Source organism: Macaca fascicularis, chromosome 7 (genome assembly GCF_037993035.2).
Source record: "Macaca fascicularis isolate 582-1 chromosome 7, T2T-MFA8v1.1".
In the NCBI taxonomy this organism is placed as follows: Eukaryota; Metazoa; Chordata; class Mammalia; order Primates; family Cercopithecidae; genus Macaca; species Macaca fascicularis.
Window position 1 is genome coordinate 173,375,937 of NC_088381.1, and position 20,320 is coordinate 173,396,256.

Here is a 20,320-nt window from a genome sequence, read left to right on the forward strand (position 1 = left end):
TGCCATGCCAGCCTCCTCCCCCTGTAAGCCCATCTGCCCCAGGAACGGACCACAAGGTGGAAGGTGACAGCACCCGCCGGCCGCACACAGGCCCTCTGAGACCTGCAGGAGCCAAAAGTGCCTGAGGTGCTGGGCCCGGGGCTTCTCTGCCCACAGCGTGTTCTAAGCCTGTGGACAGTTCGCACTTGGTCTCGTCTCCTCTGTTGGTCTGTTTTGTTCCTGACTGTGGTTCCGGGACTATGAAAAGGGGTGTCACGTGCATGTGCGCATGTGTTCTGGGTGTGCCCGGACACCCCATGGCCCATGGGACACCAGGGCAGCCTGGCTCAAGAGAGGGTCCCTGTCATGGGTTGGGGCAGGTGGGGCTGGGTGGTGGGTGCTTGGGGCAGGGCCTGCGGGTGCTCCCCAGGCTGGCAGGAACAACCCTCACTGGGCAGTGCCTCCGGGGGAGTGGCGTGGTGGGCCTGGTGGCAGCAGGAAGTGTCCAGGATGGGCTCCAGATGCAGCCACAGACTTGGAGGGCAGAGCTCATAAATGACGAGGCTCTGGCCTAGGCCGGGGAGTCTGGCCAAAGGAGAAGACGCAAGTCACTTCCTCTCCCTCAGCCCAGCTCCCAGCCCCCCATGGAGCTGGGCGAGCAGGGGTGGTTTCTTCCTTCCCCACTTCGGCTGCCAGTGCTGCTTCTCCTGGGCCTTCCAACCCGGCTCCCTCGTCCACCCCCATCTGGCAGTGCCCTTAGGATGGGGGAGGGGTGCCCACTGCCCAAGACCTTTGCGGATGATGCCCTGGTCCTCTGGGCAGCACATCAGCCCATGAAGCATTCTCCACGCTGACCCCACACACCCCTACAGGACTCTCAGGCCCCACGCTGACCCCACACGCCCCTGCGGGACTCTCGGGCCCCACGCTGACCCCACACACCCCACAGGACCCTCAGGCCCCTCAGGCCCCACGCTGACCCCACATACCCCCACGGGACTCTGGGGCCCCATGCTGACCCCACACACCCCCGCAGGACTCTGGGGCCCCACGCTGACCCCACACACCCCCGCAGGACTCTCGGGCCCCACGCTGACCCCCACATACCCCTGCGGGACTCTGGGGCCCCACGCTGACCCCACATACCCCTGCGGTACTCTGGGGCCCCACGCTGACCCCACACACCCCCGCGGGACTCTCGGGCCCCACCTCCTGCCGGCCCAGTAGCATTCCCCAACCACAGCAGGGTCTCCCCAGGACAGAGCAGCCAAACAGGCCCACAGCAGGGCTGGGGGCTGCAAGCCTTGCCAGGGGCGGGGGCTGGGCTGGCCTCACAGTCTTAGGGGAGGCCTTATGGTCCCTTCCTGGGAAGAGAAGGGAGGGTGTGGCAAGGCAGAGGAGGACACATCTGCCCTCCTCTCCGCAGCCCACCCTGGACGTGGGGACTCCGGAAACCACCGCCAGGCACAAAATAGACCTGCCGGACTCAGGCCCACCCAGCCCCTCCTTCCATAGGCCCCAGCCCTGCTCCTGCTGGAACCCGTCTTGTGGACGTGCTGTCACCTGGGGCTGGCCGCTGGACCGAGGCCCCACGTGCCTGGCCTCCAGGCGCCCCTGGGTCTCGAAGGGAAACGGCTCAGCCCAGGGCCCCAGCACCGAGTGAGCCCCAGCCCCCGTGACAGAGCAAGCACACCCGGAAAGCGCTGGCCCGAGGAACAATGGCCTTCGTGTGACAGACCTTCCCTCTGTGAGAGAAAATAGAGCTCAGCAGAATGGCAGCTTCCTGCATTTGTGCCTGCGCCTGAAGGAGCGATTCACGCAGGGACCTCCCACAAAGAGAGCCCCACCCACCCCGCAACCCGGCCAACACCGCCAGGCCCAGTGTCCCAGGGCCCCCACCCCACGCCCCAGCCAATACTGCCAGGCCCAGTGTCCCAGGGCCCCCACCCCATGCCCCAGCCAATACCGCCAGGCCCAGTGTCCCAGACCCCCACCCACCCCACACCCCAGCCAACACCGCCAGGCCCAGTGTCCCAGACCCCCACCCACCCCACAACCCGGCCAACACCGCCAGGCCCAGTGTCCCAGACCCCCACCCAGCCCACAACCCGGCCAACACCGCCAGGCCCAGTGTCCCAGGGCCCCCACCCCACGCCCTGGCCAACACCGCCAGGCCCAGTGTCCCAGACCCCCACCCAGCCCACAACCCGGCCAACACCGCCAGGCCCAGTGTCCCAGACCCCCACCCAGCCCACAACCCGGCCAACACCGCCAGGCCCAGTGTCCCAGGGCCCCCACCCCACGCCCTGGCCAACACCGCCAGGCCCAGTGTCCCAGACCCCCACCCACCCCGCAACCCGGCCAACACCGCCAGGCCCAGTGTCCCAGGGCCCCCACCCCACGCCCTGGCCAACACCGCCAGGCCCAGTGTCCCAGGGCCCCCACCCCACGCCCTGGCCAACACCGCCAGGCCCAGTGTCCCAGACCCCCACCCAGCCCACAACCCGGCCAACACCGCCAGGCCCAGTGTCCCAGAGCCTCCCCCTCTGCCAGATCCCAGGGCTGGGTCAGGGTCCACTGGCTTTCCAGGGAGCCCCTGCCTTCTTCCTAGGCTTTAGCTCCACACCCAGCAGCCAGAACACAGGCATCAGCACCACTGGTGAGAAGCATGGAGGGCTTCCTGAGAGCCAGGCACAGCGTGCTGCACGCTTGGGCTCTGAGGGACTGTGGTGAGGGCAGGCTGTGGGTGCTCAGGCAGCAAGGGTGGGGGTGGGAGGGGTGGGCATGGAGCCCACAGTGGCTGGGGAGTGGGAGGTGTCCCTGGACATGGGGAGGCCAGGGAGGGCCACTGTACGGGGCCATGGCTGCAGGTGCCCGGTGCCAGCGGGTCCTGGAAAGCGTGTGCTCCTGAGTGACCCCAGAGCCCATGGGACATCTGACCTTCCAGGGGACAGTCCTTCATGGTAGAGGGACCTTGAGGGCACCCCAACATCCTTCCCTTCTGGAGAAGAGAGGTGGAGGGCAGCAACTCAGTGGGAGGAGATCTGATGAAGGTGCAGGAGTGAGCAGAGGTTCCTGCCAACCGAGGCATGGCTCCTTTGCACTCCCCCAGCTTCCAGGAGAATCTGCCCAGCTCCAAATCATCCCTCTGAGGGCCCAGCCACCATCAGTCTCTCCCCAGCTCTGTACACAACCTGTGTGTGGTCCCCAAGCCTGAGGAGCTCCTGCTACCATGAGACAGCCTGGAGCCCACCCCCAGCCCACTGCCCTTCCTGGGACCACTCGCCTCTCCTGGTCTCTCTTGGGCAGCCTGGGGCCTCTGGTGTTCAGGGTTCTCACCCTCCCCTCTTCCTTCCATCACCCAAGCCTCCCCTTAGGAGTCCCTAGCACACAGAGACTGGGACTACCCTGCCCCTGGGGGACACACATGCCCTCCTCTGCCACCAGGTGCAAATGGCTGTGACGAGGCTCTGCGCAGACATCCTGATGCAGGAGCCAGTAGACAACGCCCAGCTGCCCAGTGCTGGCCCCGCATCACACTGGCATCGTGCCCAGCCGTCCACAGCTCTGAGGCTCCTCCCACCCACCACCCAGCCCTCTGATCTGCATCCTTCCCAGCACCCCTGCACCGGTCAGGCTCTCCCTGCTCCTGTGCCTCCTTCCCTCTCTATCCTTCACCTGCATTTCCACAGCTGAATTGTACCTGCAGGGGACCCTGGTGTCCTCTTCTCAGAGGACCTGAGCTCACACAGGAGACTCAGATTCAGGTCCCTGTTCCATTACCTGGGCTGTGTGCCCTCCAGCTCCTCACGCCAAGGGCTGCCTCCCCACTTCCCTGGTTCATAGGCAGCATGGCATGGCTCCCCACAGTCCCCCAGTTAGTGCCAGGCCCTTCATAAACACGTGCTGCTGCTTATAGAGTGCCCGCTAAGATCTGGCACCTCCTTTCACCTGCGTGAACTCCCCCAGGAGCCTCACAGGCAGGCAAGACTTGTCCAAGGGACAAGAAGCTGGGCTGGGGTGGCCACTGGCTTGCTCTCATCGAGTTCCCGGGAGGAGCTGTAGGTGGGAATGCTGAAAGCCACGTGCACATGGTCCCCGGGCCCACCACGCCCGTGAGCTGGAGGGTGGGGGCCTCCTCTCCACCAGGGAAGCCTGCCTCCCCATCTCCCATACCCTCTTGCTGACCTCCCTGGAAGCTCTGTCCAAGGAAGTCCGGCAGGAGGAGGGACAGGCCATGTCTGTCTGACAGTGGCAACCTCAGGTGATGATGGTGGTGGCAGCCATGAGGACAGAAAGAGGCAGTGGTGATGGCGACAGGGACGTCAGCAAGAGGGGGTGCACCACTGGCCCGGTCTGTGGTGACACAGCAGCAGTGGGGCCTGGCTAGCCGCCCCCCGACCCCACCTGCCAGCTGCCTCTTGCAGCAGGAAATTGATTTCCGGCTTGCCAGACTCTCCTCTCAAAGCTCCTGCATCCCCCCCAAGCCGTTCACATTAAGTTCTGCTGTTTGAAATCCCCGTGGTGGCTTCCGTTAGCTGACGGAGTTGGCCTGAGTCAGAGCCAGGGCTTTGCTGGGAAGGCACCCAGGGGGGTCTCAGAAAAAGGAACTGCAGGAGACCCCAGGGCACATGGTGGGAAGTGAGCAGCAGCTGTGGCCATCCTACTCCGCCTGGCTCGGTGGCCTCGAGTGCCATGGGGAGCTCTGGTGGGCGCTGGTGGGCTGTGACACTGGCAGCAGCTCTCCACTCCCACCAGCTCCCAGAGACCCAGCCCCAACTACGGGTGAGCTTACAGCCGATGGCCAATCAAGGTGCTGTGCTGGGCTAACCTATGGGGCCCGGTGAATGGGCAGTGTGGAGCACAGGGGAGAGGGGACGTGGGGGTGCAAACGGCTTGATTTGGTCAGGAGCGCCACAGAGCTCCCGGGAAGGAGGGATGAACCCTGGCCGCGCCGGTTCCCTCACTCCCCTCCCAGGTCTCAGCCCCTCTTCCCAGCCCACAGTCCTGGGTGAGCGTCTTCTGCATGGGAGGCCGCGGGCGCTGGGTTTTCACGACCCTGAAACTTGAGCCTGCCCTCGCTCTCTCAGAGCCTGTCAACCAGCAGGGAGCAGAGGAAGACAGCAGAACTGGGAGGGGCACCCTCTGTCTCAGGGTCTTCCTCCTCCTCCCTCCGCCCGCCCCCCGCGCGGCAGGGTCTGGAGTCGGGAGACCCGCCCTCACGGTGCCTCCCCTGGAGGGGACATCCCGCGCCTGCACCCGCCCTGCAGACCGCACGCGGAGCCCCAGCCTCACTCCCCACCCCCAGGAGCCCCGAGCCAGGCCTGCCGTCGCCTCTGACCCCAGGCTGGGCCGGCCTCCTCGTCTGGGCCTCGGCTCGGAGGGTTTCCTGCCCGCCTGCTCCTAGCCCGGCAGGAAGTGGACACCTCAGAACAAAGGGGCCGGCGGACAATGGCCATTGAATTGGGCCGGGGCGCTCGCGCAGGGACAGGCCGCCAGCTGCCCTCGCTGATAAGACCCTCCCCGCGGCGCCCAGCGCGGGGGCGGACGCCCGGCTCGGCCTTCCCTCCGCCGCAGCCCAGGCCTCCGCAGGTGCGGCCGGGACTCGGGACCGCGGGCTGCGAGTGGGAGGCTCAGCCGCGGCCTCGGGGGGCCGTGCCCGCCCCGCTGGGGGCGAACGAGGAGCCAGCGCCCGGCACCAATCCCAGGCGCGCGCCGGGGAGCCACCCTAGCACCTGCCCCCGACCCCGCCCCGCGGTCTGACCCCCCTGGGATCGGGCCCCGCCCCTACCGCGCCCGACGAACTGAACCTCCTGGGATCTGGCCCTGCCCCTTGCACCTGCCCCTGCCCCGAGATCTGAACCCTTAGGATACAGTGGGTCCCGCAGTTTGGGCCCTCTGTGATCTGACCCCGCCCCTGCACCTGACCCCGGCCTGGGCTCTGGGGGTCCGGCCCAAGCCCTGGGCAGGCGGGGGCGGGGGGTGGTGGGTGTGGGGGGTGTGGGGGCCAGACTCCACCCGGCTGCCTGAGAGCCTGGCCCTGTGCACGCCAAGGAAGCCGCGCTTTTAAGAGGGTGTGATATTTGATATTTCCCCAAAATGCACCAGACGTCATGACACTGGAGAGCCTCAGGGCTTGGCTGCGTTTCCTTGTTTCCTTCGCATTGTTTTGGACAGAATGACAGTCGGGGAGGGCTGGCCACGTGGCTGCAGCATCTCCTGGCTTTCTGCAGGGTCCAGTCACTTGCTGTCCCCAGGGGCAGCCTGGGCCTCACGCCTGTGTATACTGCAAGGGGACACAGCTTGGGGGGAGGGTCTGCTCCGAGGAATATCCTCCCCAGCTGGGCCTCAGGGCAGGGCCATTGGGAAAGAGAGGCCACATTCCTCCCCCCCCCCCCGAATCTGCAGGACTATCCGACATGGGGGTGAGGGTGGCAAGGAAGGCTTCTTGGAGGTGGTGCTTGGGTTGAGTTTGCCAAGGGAGGAGGTGACAGAGGAAAGGCTTGGCAGGCAGGGGCAGCGGGGCATAGACCCCAGTCAGGGGAGGGCAAGGAGTCCCAGGGGCACAGGTGGGGACAGCAGGGGCTGAGGCCATGCTGGGCCAGGGGAAGGAGCAAGGCTCTGGAGTGGCACCCTGGAGGCAGTGGCAAGCCATAGCAGGGTGGGGGATAGTGGTGACTGCTTATTTGCTGGGGTCCCCAGGAGTCAGGTCAGATGGGGGTACAGGGAGAGGGTGCTAGGGCTGTGACCAGAGCTCCAGGGAAGCTCCCCTATGCAGGTCCTACAGGACCACCTTGGCAGTGGTGCTGGTGAGCATCATCACCCTGGGCCCCTGCTGGTGGGCTGGGGTGGTGGCCACAGCATGCCAGACGTGCTGGGGTGCTACAGGCTGTCTCCTGGCTCAGGGCTCTGAGCATCGATGCCCAGCCAGGGCCCCGCCATCCAAGGAGCCAGCCCCAGCATGCCCTACCATGTGCGTGAGCACCCCCATCTCCTGGGTACCCCTGAACCCTCTCTGAAGCCTGGTCAAGTGGATACCTGCCTGCCATATCCTCCTCCACCTCACTGGCCTGGCCCTGGCTGTGGCCCTGCTGGGACCACCGTCTCCCCTCCACCCTGATCCACAGCCCTCTGGGGCCTCTTTCCTGCATGAACGGGAGCTTCCTGGGTCTCCCTGCACCCACTGGGACCGATCCTGCATGCCCCCAGTGCTCAGCCACGCAGCTCATGGCGCACGTGCCTTCTGTTTTCTGAGCCATCCAGCCTAGGCCGTGGACACCGGTGTCCAGCCCCAGCACTCAGGGCACAGGAAGTGGGAGGTCCAGTGGCTTCCATTCCTGCCCTTGATCAGCCCTGGCTGCTTCCTGCGGCCAGGCCCCCCCTTGGCGCCGGGCAGCCTGGTGAGCAGTGACTCATCCAGAGCCCAGTACCCGAATGTCCCGCTCCCGGCTCTCAGCAGAGGACCCTACCCCCACCTCACCCCGCCATCTGGCCTGGGCTGCAGGACTGCCACCACCCAGCACACACCTCCTCCTCAGTGGCCCCACACCTGCTCCCACCCACCGGCTGGGGGTCCTCCACTGTAAAGAGCATGACACCCCAGTCTCAGGGGACTCCAGCCCCCCAACTCTCAGAGGCCCTTGCTGTCCCTGGCTGTGGGGCTCTGCCCACCTCTGCCCTGCTCTCCCTAGAGCCACCAGCCCTGCCATCACACACCCTCTGTTGCCTGGGTCCTAGGTTGGAAGGCCGACCTGCCTCTCCGTACACCTGGGACCTTCTGTGGCCCATTTCAGCCTGGCCAGCCCCTCCTCTGGGAAGGTTTATGGGCTCCCGAGGACCCTCTCAGCCCCTCCTTATTGAGGCTGCCTCTCCTGCCTCCACCCCATGGACCTTGCCTTTGAGCTAGGTGTGTCCCCAAGGCAGAACTCACTCTCTAACCCCACCCTATTGTGACCCTCGCCCAGCTCGCCTGGAGACACTCCACAGGTCAGGATGAGAATGGAAGTTGCGCTGGGGAGCAGAGAAGGCTCCGAGAAAGCTCCCCTATGCAGTGCCCTGATCCTAAATCCAGGTGGCCACCCCATTTAAGTGACAAAGGAGCTCCTTTCCTCCCTGGAGGCCTCCCCTCCCATTGGCGGGGCTCGTACCCTCCTCATGACACTGTCACACATGTCTAACACGTGCAAGAGGGCTGCATCGACACAGGCACTAAGGGCCCCTCAGGCTCCCATCCTGCACAGCCCACCCAGCTGTCCCGCAGCGCCTCCTGACGGCCAGGGCCCGAGGGGCCTCCCCCAGCTTGCAGAGCCCGTGAGTGTCCTGTGCATGGGTGTGTACTGATGCACCTGTCACCCAGTGGCCGTGTGGCCACCACACCCCTCCCCTTGGTGGACTGGGAAATATCGTCTCTGAATGGCAACCTCCCCAGGAGCCAGGCTGGGACACACCAGCCCAAGGGCGTGCCCAGGGCCCTCCAAGGCCACCAGCAGGCTGCTGAGCCCCGATTTTCACCTCCCAGGCGCCCATCATCCCAGGCTCTTCCAACCCCAGCCCCTCCACACATCACAGGCCCCTGAATTTCACCCCACCTGAACCCACTCCTTCCCGCTGTCCCCCTTCCCTAATGACAAATCCCTGCTGAGACCTTCACCAGGGAACCAGCCTCATCTCCTCCTCCATCTGCCTCCTGGGCCCACCCAGGGGCACCCCCAGCCTCTGGGTCCTTCTCCATCCCCTCCCCAGAGTGCTCCGAAATGGAACCAAGCATGCGCTCTGCTCACAGCCCCACAGCCCACCCTCCAGCGGCTGGCAAGTCCACTTCTCCTCTGCAGGCCGGCTGCTGCGCCTCACGCCCTGATTTCCCTACACAAACTTGTGCCTGTGGATCTTGTGGGGTGGGGGGTGTAGCTCGAAGTGCTTCTCCCCCACAATGACAAGGGCGCCGGCCTGAGGGCAGCACTCCCCAGTTCCTGCTTCATCCTCGCCGACTCTGCACACGCGCTTGGCTTTCTCCGAGTTTGCTGAGTGAATCCATGAACGAATGAATGAGAAACACGCATTTTCCAGAACCCCATGTGCAGCTGGAGGGAATGCCCTGGGCAGAGGTTTGTGGGGGGGCAAGTCAGAGGGGGTGAGGCCTGCAGGGTGGGCTGTGCGGGGACAGCGGGGACGGCGGCCCACTCCCCATCCTCCAGGCCCCCGGGGACAGAGCACAGACACGGAAGCTTGAACATCGTCTCCATGCTGAGTACGTGTCTCCAAGCACGTGTGTTGCTGCGGCCCCAGGCAGGCGAGGCTGTGGCGTGCAGGTGCTGACCCTAGCTCAACCTCAGCCCACAGTGCCGCCTCCACCTGCCAGGTTCTGCGGCACCTGCACTCCCGCCCTGCACTCCCGCCCAAGACCCGCACGGCAGCCAACTCAGCTCTACAGGTGGTCCGGGCTGGAGCAGAGTCATGGAGGCCACCCCCTGAGGTGTGCTGGCTGCCAGGTCAGGCTGGGGTCATTTTCCCAGGCTCCACCAAGGCGGGCACCTGGCAGACAATGTTATTGTCCACAGGGAGGCAGCAATGACTCAGTCGGGCTGGTGCAAAGGCCCCTGGCTGCAAAGGAAAGGAGGGTCCCCACATCGTCTGGCACAGTGGGCACTGCCTCCCTTGGGCAGGAGTGACTGGGCCTTCTGCCCGGCCTCCCATCCCAATCTCAGTCCAGCTAGGGCCTCCTAGGCCTCCGTTGTCAGAGACAGCAGGGCTGGCCTCTGGTCCCAGCTTTGCTGTGAAGTGGGCATGTGTGACGCTCCCTCCCTGCCTGTCAGGGAGCCTGAGCTCTGGCACTTCCCCAGTCTAGGCCCCCCGGACTGCTCAGGAGTGCCCTGACCCCAGCTGTGGCTCCTCCCTGGCCAGGGTCAGCTGGGGTGGCAGCCCCAGGGGGCACTGCGCATCACTGTATCAGGGATGGAACAGTGTCGGGGTTGAGGTCAGGGTTGGGTCCCCCAGCCTAGCACCCCTGACCTCACAGTCCCAGCCGTGCTCATTGTGTAGGGACAATGGCTTCCTGAGCCAGGTTCCTCTCCGGGCAGGAAAACCACACAGAACCTCCCCTTTGCCACCGCCCACGGCCCCTTTGAAGGGCCTGGGCTGGCCTCAGGCACTGACTGCAGCTTTGGGTCCTGCCCCCGGCGCCACCTCTTACCAGCCTGGCCCAGGTCCTGGCCTCCCCAGGGACCTGCCAGCCCTTCAGGCACGTAGCACAGGCGGCAGAGACAGTTACTGATGGCCCAGGAAGCCGCCAGTCTGAACCGTGCAGGCAGCGGGCTCAACATGGCATCAGAGCTTGGAAGGATGCGGAGTACTGGGCCCGGACTCCCCACAGGGTGGAGACAAAGGCAACCACCCCCACTTGGTGCCTCCCAAGAGACCAGGGTGCATCTGCAGGGTGGCTGAGCCCTGTGGGGGCTGACAGCCAGGGGACCCTGGAGGGTGTTGGCTCTGGGGCAGGCGCACCTAGTTTGGAGAGGGCAGAGGGTCCTGGCACTCAAGGCCTGAGAAGGGCCATCTGTCCTCACGCAGGACAGGGGACTCGAAGTGGGGCTGCCTGAGGGCACGTGCATGCCCTGCCTCCCCAGATGGTCCTGGGGTGCCCCTGGAGATGCAGAAATTGGGGGCCAGTCCTGCAGGGGAAGGCAGGATTGGGGGGCTTTCTAGAGTCAAAGGTGGCAGGTGGGTCTGGCAGAGCTCTGGACTCTGAGGCCTTCGGCTGTTTGTTCAGCTTGGTGGTGGAGGTCTTAGACCCCAGGCTGAGGAGGCCGGGATGTTCGGGCCTGGGGTGTGTCCAGAGCCCCACTGAGGTCTCTGGGGCCAGGACTGGGACTGGGACTGGGATGCTGCAGGGGCGGATAATCTCCTGAAGCTCCCAGGGCTCAGAGTTCCTTTTCCTCCGAGCCCGTCTCCACTGTCTTGGCCAGGGGGTCCTTAGACCCGGAAAGGGAAGGACTGAGGAGGAAGGCAAGAAGGCCTTGCTGTGTGGGATTGGGGAGCACCAGCCAGGCAGGGCCCCAGGATTCAGCAAAGACCTCATACAACGGTAAATAACATCAAGGCATCTTCGTGGCCTCCAGATTCACCGGATGGGGTGCGAGGTGGGCTTCATTCCCCGGGAAAAGGCCAGGTGCCCCAAGGACGTAAATGTCCACTTCCAGATGGTGCCACCCGTGGCCGCCAGGGGGCGGGCCAGCCGAGTGTCCCGGACACACCGGGCAGGCCGGTCCCGCAGGAGCCTGGATCCCGGGTGCCCGTCCGTCAGTGGGTCTATGTCAGCCTGCTGTGTCTGGTTACTATCTGAAAGCTCCGTGGGAGAACGGCTGGGCGGCCCCCACCCACCCTCACCCAGCTGTGGGGGCTGGGAAGGGCGTGCTCCACACTCCCCCAACTCCCTCAAACCAGGGGAGCAGGTGGCAGACTCAGACTCCAGACAATGACAAAAAAGCCCCCCATTTCTGGCCCCAGGCCCAGCAGCTCCTCATGTAGCAGCCCCCACCCCACCTGGAACAGGACCAGAGAGCAGCAGAAGGGCCTAGAAGAGGGCTACTGTCAGTGCCTTCAAGGACACTGGGGGACAGAAGGTGGAAAGAGGGGTTGGGAGGCGGAGGGAGGGGATGGGGTGGAGGTGAAGGGAGGGGTGGGGGATGGGGAGTAGGCGGCAGAGGGAGGGGTGGGGGCATCCTCAGGGGCTGCCTGGCATCTGCCCTCGAAGAGCCTCAGACACTCAGTGGGAGGCCTTGCAGGTGTCCCTCGCTGCCCCAGCAATGCCCAGCCCAGGCCCATTCTGACCTACTCTGGCTGGACTGACCAGGGGCCTGCTTGGCGGAGGGGCAGACATGGGCAGCAGAGGGCACCTGGGGGTTGGGGGAGTCTGGGCCTGTCTGCTGTCCCCTATTCCAGGGGCCTGGGCAGTGGGGGGTCATGCTGGAGCGCTCACCCAGCCTGTTGCTTCCTCACTCCCCACTCTGTGGCCGAGGGATGGAACAGGTGCCAGGTCACACAGCACTGGTGTGGGCTGGGTGACCATCAGGTGCCAGAGTCACCAGACACAAGCACCCAGACCATCCCTCCCCACCGCATCTGTGGAGAGTGGCCGCAAGGCCAGGCCTGGTGACTCCTGGGCCCTGTCACGGTGCCCCTTCGAGGAGAAACTACCAAGAGCATCCCCAGTCGGGCACGGTGGCTCACACCTGCTGTCCCAGCTACTCCGGGGGCCGAGGCGGGAGGATTGCTGGAGCCCAGGGATTGAAGGCCAACCTGGGCAACATAGCATGAGTCAAGCTCAATAAAAATATTTAAAAATTTAAAAGATCATCCACAGGCCCACAAGCGTCTGAGGGCTCAGCTACCATGTAGTGTGGACTGGAGCCAGTTGTCTGCCCTTCCATGCACACACCACATCCTCCTACATGCCCGCTATTCATGCACACCCAGTACGCGTGTACACGTATGTACATTCGTCTGCATGCACGTCTGCTCGCACCCATCCCACCACCATGTGCAAGGGCACTCACATGTGATGTGTGCACAGGCATACGTACGTAAAAGCATTATGCATTTCTCTGTGGATGGTCACACACCTGCACGTGTGTGCCCCTGAGGCTGCCGGCTCCATCCTCTCTCTGGCTGGCTGACCCTAGCCCAGCAGCCAGCAGCCAGCAGCCCGTGTGGCCCTCAGCCCCTGCCCTGCCGTCACTTCTGGCATGTGGGCAAAGGTGACTTGGACTTGGTGGAGGGCAGAAAACTGCCCAGGAAAGCTCTGTGGCTGCATGAATGGGCAGAACCTGCCCACTATGCCCCACCTAAAATTGGGCTGGACACCCGTGCTTCCTGCCCCCTGGCCCTGAGCGGTATGTGCTGAGCTGGGGTGGGAGCGGTGAACAGGGGCCTGGTTGGTCTTGGGTCCCGGCCCTTGGTCCAACAAAGTTCCCAGCACACACCACCAAACTCCACGCTAGGACAGGGGTCCAGGATGCTCCAAGGCTGCCCGGGCATATGCATGTGCTCATGGATGCACGCACTCACACACAGACATGCTGCATTCCCAGAGGGCCGGCCCCTGGCTGGTGCACGCCAAGCACAGTGCGGGCACACGAGGAGTCCTGGGGACTGTGGGAGGCTGGGGAAGTTGGGGTATCCCTGGCAGACAGACCACGGCGGCTGGCTGCCAGTCACACTCCCAGCCTGAAATAGATCTTGCCACATGTGGGGACAGCCCCGGGCCACGGGAGAACCTCCAGGGCTCTGCCTCTCCAGTGCCAGCAGAGGCTCTCCAGGGCCCAGCTCTGCCCATCCAGGGTCCTTGGGGTTCCTTGGCCCTGTGGCCCTCTCCTGCGGGGCCCACTGCTGCCCTCTACCCTTGCAGAGCCTCAGACATGTGGTGGGAGGCCAGGGGCGGGGAGAGAGGCCATGCAGGTGCCCCCTCCCACCCAGCAATGCTCCAGCTTTGCAGCCCTGAGCCTGCAGGGGCACCCCTCCCCAAGGCACCAGAAGGGAGAGAAGCCGCCCAGGACAGCAGCTGGAGGGACCGGGCCTCAAGTTAAACATCCAGCCAGTCTCCACAAGGACACACTGCCAGGGCTGGGGCCACTGCCTTCTGCAGCCCCTACTCACCCTTCTGTCCTTGAGGCCCTGCCCCTGCTTTTGGCAGCTCTGGGCCGATGCCAGCCTGCCTTGAACACTCAGCCCAGGCAGGCAGCTCAGGCCAGTGGGGAGGGGAGAGTGTCTGGCCACACTGGGAGCAGCAGCTGGGCTGGGCCTGCCCGGGGCCTGACTCTGAAGCTGCCGACCTGCCCATCAGCCGGTGGTCCCGACCTCACTCCACGCCACAGGGGAAGGCTCCAGGCGCCACCCAACGTGAAGCAGCCAGCTGCGGAGGGATGCTGGCCATACTCACTCCTCAGCGCCAGACAGAGGCTGCCGGGTCATCCGTTGTCAGCTGTGTTGGACACGGGATCTACTCCCTCTGGCACTTGGAGTCTCCTGCCAAGCACCTGCGCTCAGGAAGGCCTGGAGACAACCAGTGCCCCTGCAGGGACTTGAGGAAGCCAAAGTCAGGGGTGCAGATGCCCAGCCTGTCCCTCCCCTGGACAGTGTGGTCCACACCCATACGGCGGGGCCAAATGAGTATGGGGCAGAATAAAAGCCAGTGAGCATGTGGGCAGACATGGCAGCCCCTCCGCAGTTGGGGTACGGGGTGTGGGGCATGGCAGCCCCTCTGCAGTTGGGGTACGGGGTGTGGGCAGGCATGGCAGCCCCTCCGTAGTTGGGATACAGGGTGTGGGCATGGCAGCCCCTCTGCAGTTGGGGTACGGGGTGTGGGCATGGCAGCCCCTCTGCAGTTGGGGTACGGGGTGTGGGCATGGCAGCCCCTCTGCAGTTGGGGTACGGGGTGTGGGCATGGCAGCCCCTCTGTAGTTGGGGTACGGGGTGTGGGCATGGCAGCCCCTCTGCAGTTGGGGTACGGGGTGTGGGCATGGCAGCCCCTCTGTAGTTGGGGTACGGGGTGTGGGCATGGCAGCCCCTCTGTAGTTGGGGTATGGGGATTGTGGGCAGGCATGGCAGCCCCTCTGTAGTTGGGGTATGGGGTGTGGGCATGGCTGCCCCTCTGCAGTTGGGGTACAGGGTGTGGGCAGGCATGGCAGCCCCTCTGTAGTTGGGATACAGGGTGTGGGCATGGCAGCCCCGCTGCAGTTGGGGTACGGGGTGTGGGCATGGCAGCCCCTCTGTAGTTGGGGTATGGGGTGTGGGCATGGCAGCCCCTCTGCAGTTGGGATACAGGGATTGTGGGCAGGCATGGCAGCCCCTCTGTAGTTGGGGTACGGGGTGTGGGCATGGCAGCCCCTCTGCAGTTGGGGTACGGGGTGTGGGGCATGGCCCAGCTTGTTCTCTGGGTCAGGGAGTGAGGTCACAGGGCAGACATCCCTAAGGACTTGGCAAGGAGCCCAGAGGAGGGGAAAGGTCAGATCTTGTGCCCCACCCACCAACTCTGTGGCTTAAGGGGATCCCTCCAGGGGACTCTCCCCACCCCCAGCTCCATGGGCTGCAAAGGAGGAACCGTTCAGGCACAGAACATTGGGACCAAGACAAGGGAGCTCAAGGCTGGCTGTGGCGGAGCCTTGGGCCTGACCCAGCCCTGAGCCCCAGAGGCCCCACCCCTTCACTCTATGAAGCTGTGCAAACCACTTCTCCCAGGCACCCCCAAAGGTGGACACATGCTCTCACAAAGCCCTGGACCACTGAGCCCCCAACTGGCTGTTCTCCAGTCCCGTCAGGACTGGAACCTGGTATCCATGGGGTGGTGGTGGCCACCAAACACCAGGTCCCTAAGCCAGCTCGTAACAGCCTCAGATGGTCCTGCTCTGAGCAGGCAGCAGGCGGCGGCGGGGGCTGCTCAAGGCTGGGGTGTGCGTGCCTGGCAGGCCCAGCCCAGAAGGCAGCATTCAAGGGAACAGCTAGCAAGCTGGGCTAAGAACATTGAGGTGGAGTTGAAAGGCTGAGCTCCCCCTTCCCTGAGGCTGCAGCATGGTCTGGTCCTGGCACTGGGAAGGGCCCAGGCAGAAGGTGGAAGGTGCCCGAGCTGCTGCTGGGCATGCTGGCAGGCCCTGTGCAGCTGCAGGGTCACAGCTGGCCAAGCACTGCTTCAGGCCTGTCAGCCTCTGGGTTGGGAGATGTGGCCCCCAAGCCACTTACGGGACCGAGGGATACAGACCTGAACGCACCCCTTGAGCTCTAAACTCGTGGCAGGGAAAGCCCAAACCCAGGGTTCAGGCCAGCACCCAAAGGCGCCCAGCCACCATGGCTGTCTACTCCTGGGCCACAGCACCTCAGCACCTTGGCCACCCAAGTGTCTGTGTGGCACAGGTCCCCACGGCTCCAGGGCCACAGTGCCTCAGCACCTTGGCCACCCAAGTGTCTGTGTGGCACAGGTCCCCACGGTTCCAGGACCCGGACGCTCTGCTCCACACCGCACCCTCTCTCGGAAGTCTTTCCTCCACCAGCCCAGAGATGTCCCACCAGCTGCTGTGGGGCTTGACTCGGGCACACTGGTCACCGTCTGGCCCCGCCTATGCCCCTCAGCCCCACACCCCAGCCATCCTCTCCCTCCTACGCCCCAGCCCCCGAGCCCCACCCGACCCCCGCAGAGGGTGGACAGCCACTGTCTCCTGGGCCTCCCCTTCCCCCGGCCCTCACCTCCCACCTACCTCTCCACCCCTCCCCTCCCTCCAGCCTCAGGCAGGCCCTTCAGCCAATATCCTAAACCACCTGTGTGCCCAGTTGCTCCTGCACACGCAGCGTGGAAACCTTCTTTCCTGGCCTCCCGAGTGGAAATGCCCAGTCAGAGCTGTCTGTCCTGAAAACCTCCCTCCAACACCCAACTGCCCCCAAAGCAGGTCTCCCCGGACGAGGTTCCTTCCCTCCTGCAGAGCTGCAGCCCACCTGCGCCTGGGGCCCCACAGCCTGGCAAAGAGCACCACGAGAGCCAGACACTGCCCCCAGCCCTGCACCCCAGCACCCAGGCCGAGGGCTGGATCCCTGCACACAGGGCACTGCCTGCCTCGCCTGTGCCCCTCAGCCACACATCTGGTCTCCTCCTCAAATAAGATCTGGTGGCAGGTATCACCCATATCACCCCCCAAATCCACCCTCTTCGACCTCCAACAAAACCCCCCTCCATGCCACCTGGCTGTCATCTCTGGCCCGGCCCCAGTGGCCACCTGCCAGGCCGGGAGCCCCTCCAGCTGGTCCTCAGGGTTCCTCTAAGAGCACCCTCTCCAAGTCCCCTGCCCTGTGGCCCCACAGCCCACCTGCACCTCCCTGGGGGGCTTTGGGTGCCGGCTATGGCCCCCAGGCCCGCCCACCCTGGCCCAGGTGCTGCTTTCTGTCACCTCAGCCTCAGTGAAGCCCTTGTGGACTGGTCCTGCTGCTTCACTCTCTTCACAGCACTCACCTCCCGGTGCCCACACTGCGCTGGGGCCCAAGCAGGGGCTTGTCCACCCGGTCCCCTGTGGCACACTCATGCCCAGCCCACGTCCAGCCCAGGCTGATGCACACTCACTCACAGCTGCTGCAACAGTCAGGGGGACCTAAAGACCCCACACCCCTCACTCAGGGTAGCCTCTGGGTCACGGGGGCTAATAATCCATGGCCAGGCCGTGCAGCCAGCAGCCCCAGTTCTTGACCTGAGACACGGGTCGGGTCACAAAGGGCTGGCTCCAGCTGGCGCTATGTGGCCCCTGATGCACCTGACATGGCGCTACGTGGCCCCTGATGCACCTGCCATGGCGCTGCCACAGATCGCAACACGGAATCAAACAAGCCTCAGGCGATTTCTGTTAAGTAACCACAGATCTTTCTGCTTTACTAAATCTATTCTTCCCCCGAGCCTTCGAGAAGCCCTGGCAGGACCCAGGCTGGCTGCTGAGCTCTGGGTGGGGGTATGGGGGGGTCTGGCCTGCTGTGGGCCAAGTGGGGGCAGGACAACAGCCCATTCCATGGGGAGGATGCAGCCTCCGGGGGTCAGTGTGGCACAGCTCTGCCTCCAGGCCACCCTCTCCTAGGGACACAGGGTGAAGCCCCCTCCTTGGCCACATCCAGGGCAGCCATGCCAGAGCTGAGACCCCCTATGGGTGGTACTGGGACCTTTCCATGAAGAGGCCAGGCCCTGGGGAGGCTCTCGGGCCTCCCTCTGCCCTCCCGCCTGGATGGGGGACCTGATCCAGCTCTGACAGGGAGCACCACTGCCCTCTGGCTCTGTCCACGGGGCACTCCCAACACCAGGACACTATGCAGGCCACGCCCGCACTGCCTAGTTATGCTCAGGGCGGGTGGGCGCCGGTCTCAGCTGTCGGGCACTCAGTTCATCTGCCGGCAGCCGCAGGGCTCCTGGGGACACAACCCAAGTGTCCCTGAAGCAGAAGTCTGAACCCCATGCTGCTCCAGGCGGTGCAGGCAGTGGGAGGGGTCTGGAGGAGGCAGGGGTGGCGGTGCCTGCCTTGGAGGAGGCAGGTATCTGGATGCAGGGCCACAGCTGGAGCCAGAGGACCTTCAGACAGCGTGGTCGCGGGAGAGCTGCTGCCTCTCAGGTGCTGCTGCCTCAGCTCCCACGCCTGCACCAGACAACTGCAGGGCTCCAGCTTCCTCTCTGGCAGAGGCCACCGGTGCCGAGCGCCGCTCAGGAGGGATGGTGTGGAGGGTGGCTGGAGACTCCAGAGCTGGTCCTGAGTCACAGGGCCAGCACACTCAGCCCTCCCACACGTGGACCAGCAGTGGGGCTGCCCTAAGCCTGTTTCCTTCCAGTAGCAACACTACACTGCCGGCCTTGGAGGGTCCTTGGGTGAGTCGACGGCAGGCAGCGGGACCTAGCCCTGTGCACACCAGGCCCACATCTGATCACACACAAGCAGACGCTTGGTCCGGTTTCCCTTGCTGGATAGAAACACAATCCCAATGGCAAGTTCCACAGGGGACAGGGCTGTGGAGCAGGTGCCACCTGTCACCAGGAGTCTTGGTGCTGGGGCCTGCCTGCTGCGGTCCTGTAAGCCCGTCTGATGCTGAGGAGACCCGTGAGGCCCCCCGCCAGGATGCCACCTGCCTGGAGGCCACGCTTCAGTAGCCATCGTCTTCATCGCCATCACAGCCGTAGTCTGCAGAAGAGCACAGTCATGAAGCCCAGAGCCCCTCCCCCTCACCCTGTTCCTGGTACCCCTCCAGGAGACTCCGGCCCCAGCCCCACTGGCTGTGGTCCCCGTGCCCTGCCAGGAGCCATCTTGGGCTCCTCTCCACCTCCTGGGACTGGCATGCACCCAGAGCAGGGCCTCGCTCCTTGTTGAGGGCACCTGAGAGCAGCATGGGCTCCCTCAGCCTTCCTCCCTGGGCGTGCAGGTCCACAGTAGTGGGCAGACCCGGGAACCTCATGCTGCTGGCTGGGCGGCCCTCATGGTGGGTACCTCACTGTCCCTAGCCTCTCTGACCCTGGCTGGCTCCAACCTCACAATCGACATGACCAATTTACAAAATGTCTTAGTTCAAATTTCTTTCCAGGGAAAAACAGAAATTCAACTTGAAGCCAACAGGCCCAAGTTCAGGGATCATGAGGGGTAGTAGCTGATGCCTTTAATTCCCCTGAAGCCCTCCCAGCTGTCGGGCCCCACCTACCATTGCCGCCCATCATCTGCAGGGCACTGACGCAGGGCTCCCCGTCCTCCTCGTCAGGTTCCTCCTCGTCAGCCTCCTCATCAGCATGGTACGACACAGGCCCGCTCTCCACCAGGACCGCCTGGGGCCTGGCAGGCTCAGCTCTGAGGGCGGGAGAGCTTGGGAGCAAAGCCTGGAATGAAGTAGGGCTTGGATACACACAGAGCTGGGAGCACTTCCTCGCAACAGACCCCTCAGACCCCCTAGGGCGGGCCCAGGATGCTCAGCCACTCCTGCCCCTCCAGCGGGTCGCAGGGTTGGCCAGGGCTCCCAGGCCCACTGGCTCCTTCTGGCCTCCTGGTGGCTGCACCGTGAGCTGTGTCAGCATCAAGATGCCACCCTCAGGCCTCTGCCAGCCCCTGCTCCTATACCCTACTGGGCCCCACCCCAGCGCTCGGGGAGCACGCAGAACGCCTTTCCAGACCGTAGGCCTCGGCCGAGGACACTGTGGCCTCTGCCCCCGGGGGGCTTGGCCTGGCCTGGCCCCCAGAACATAGACAGAGGCTGCTGGGGCCGCAACCCGCCAGCACCTTCAGCTGCACTGGGACCCTCCCTGCTGCTCCCTGGTTTCCTGGGCCAGACCAGTCACCAAAAAATGACAGTCCAGATAAAAGACCCCTGAGCCCTGAAGGGCTGGGCCCTGTGACCTGGCAGTGCCTGCTTCCTACATACAGGTTCCCTGCAAGCACCAGGCCCACAGCAAGGCTGCTCACCCTTGGCCCGAGCGCTGAGCAGGAGGCACACAACGGTCCCCACTTCCTGCCCGCTCCTGCTCCAGCAACCAGGAGCCCCGCCCTCGGGCCTCGATTCTCTGGCCACGCCAGGCCAGTGTGGAGCAAAGGGGCAGGTGCCTCTGTCAGGCCTGCTCTCCCTGTGCTCACAGACCAAGCACCTGGGCCCAGGAAGAAATGGGTGGGCTGCCTCCCAAGGTCCCCCTGCCCTGGCTGCCTGGGACAACGTACCTCTCCTGTGGCCGCCTTCTTTGCTGGCTGCGTAGACACCAGAGGCCTCAACCTGCAAAAGGAAGCACAGCATGGTGGCCTCAGCCCAGGCTCCCAGAACGCCTGCCCACTTGTTCCCTTTTGCCTGTCTTCACTTCCCCAGCGTT

General features: G+C 64.6%; 1 protein-coding gene across 21 annotated transcripts in view; it reads right to left on the reverse strand.

Annotated features, from left to right (window-relative positions):
- Positions 1-17,345: 17,345 nt before the first annotated feature.
- The window catches only part of BRF1 (BRF1 general transcription factor IIIB subunit), a 79,926-nt gene continuing 76,951 nt past the window's right edge, over positions 17,346-20,320 (reverse strand). For all 21 annotated transcript variants that reach the window (XR_012416209.1, XR_012416211.1, XR_006699918.3 and 18 more), the window contains 3 exons: positions 20,175-20,226; positions 19,174-19,345; positions 17,346-18,662 (listed from right to left, as the gene is read on the reverse strand). Coding sequence is in view for 17 of the 21 variants with exons in the window: in XM_015454275.3 (XP_015309761.3) it covers positions 18,625-18,662; positions 19,174-19,345; positions 20,175-20,226 (262 nt within the window). In the remaining 4 variants the exon portion in view is untranslated. The remainder of the gene's footprint in view (positions 18,663-19,173; positions 19,346-20,174; positions 20,227-20,320) is intronic.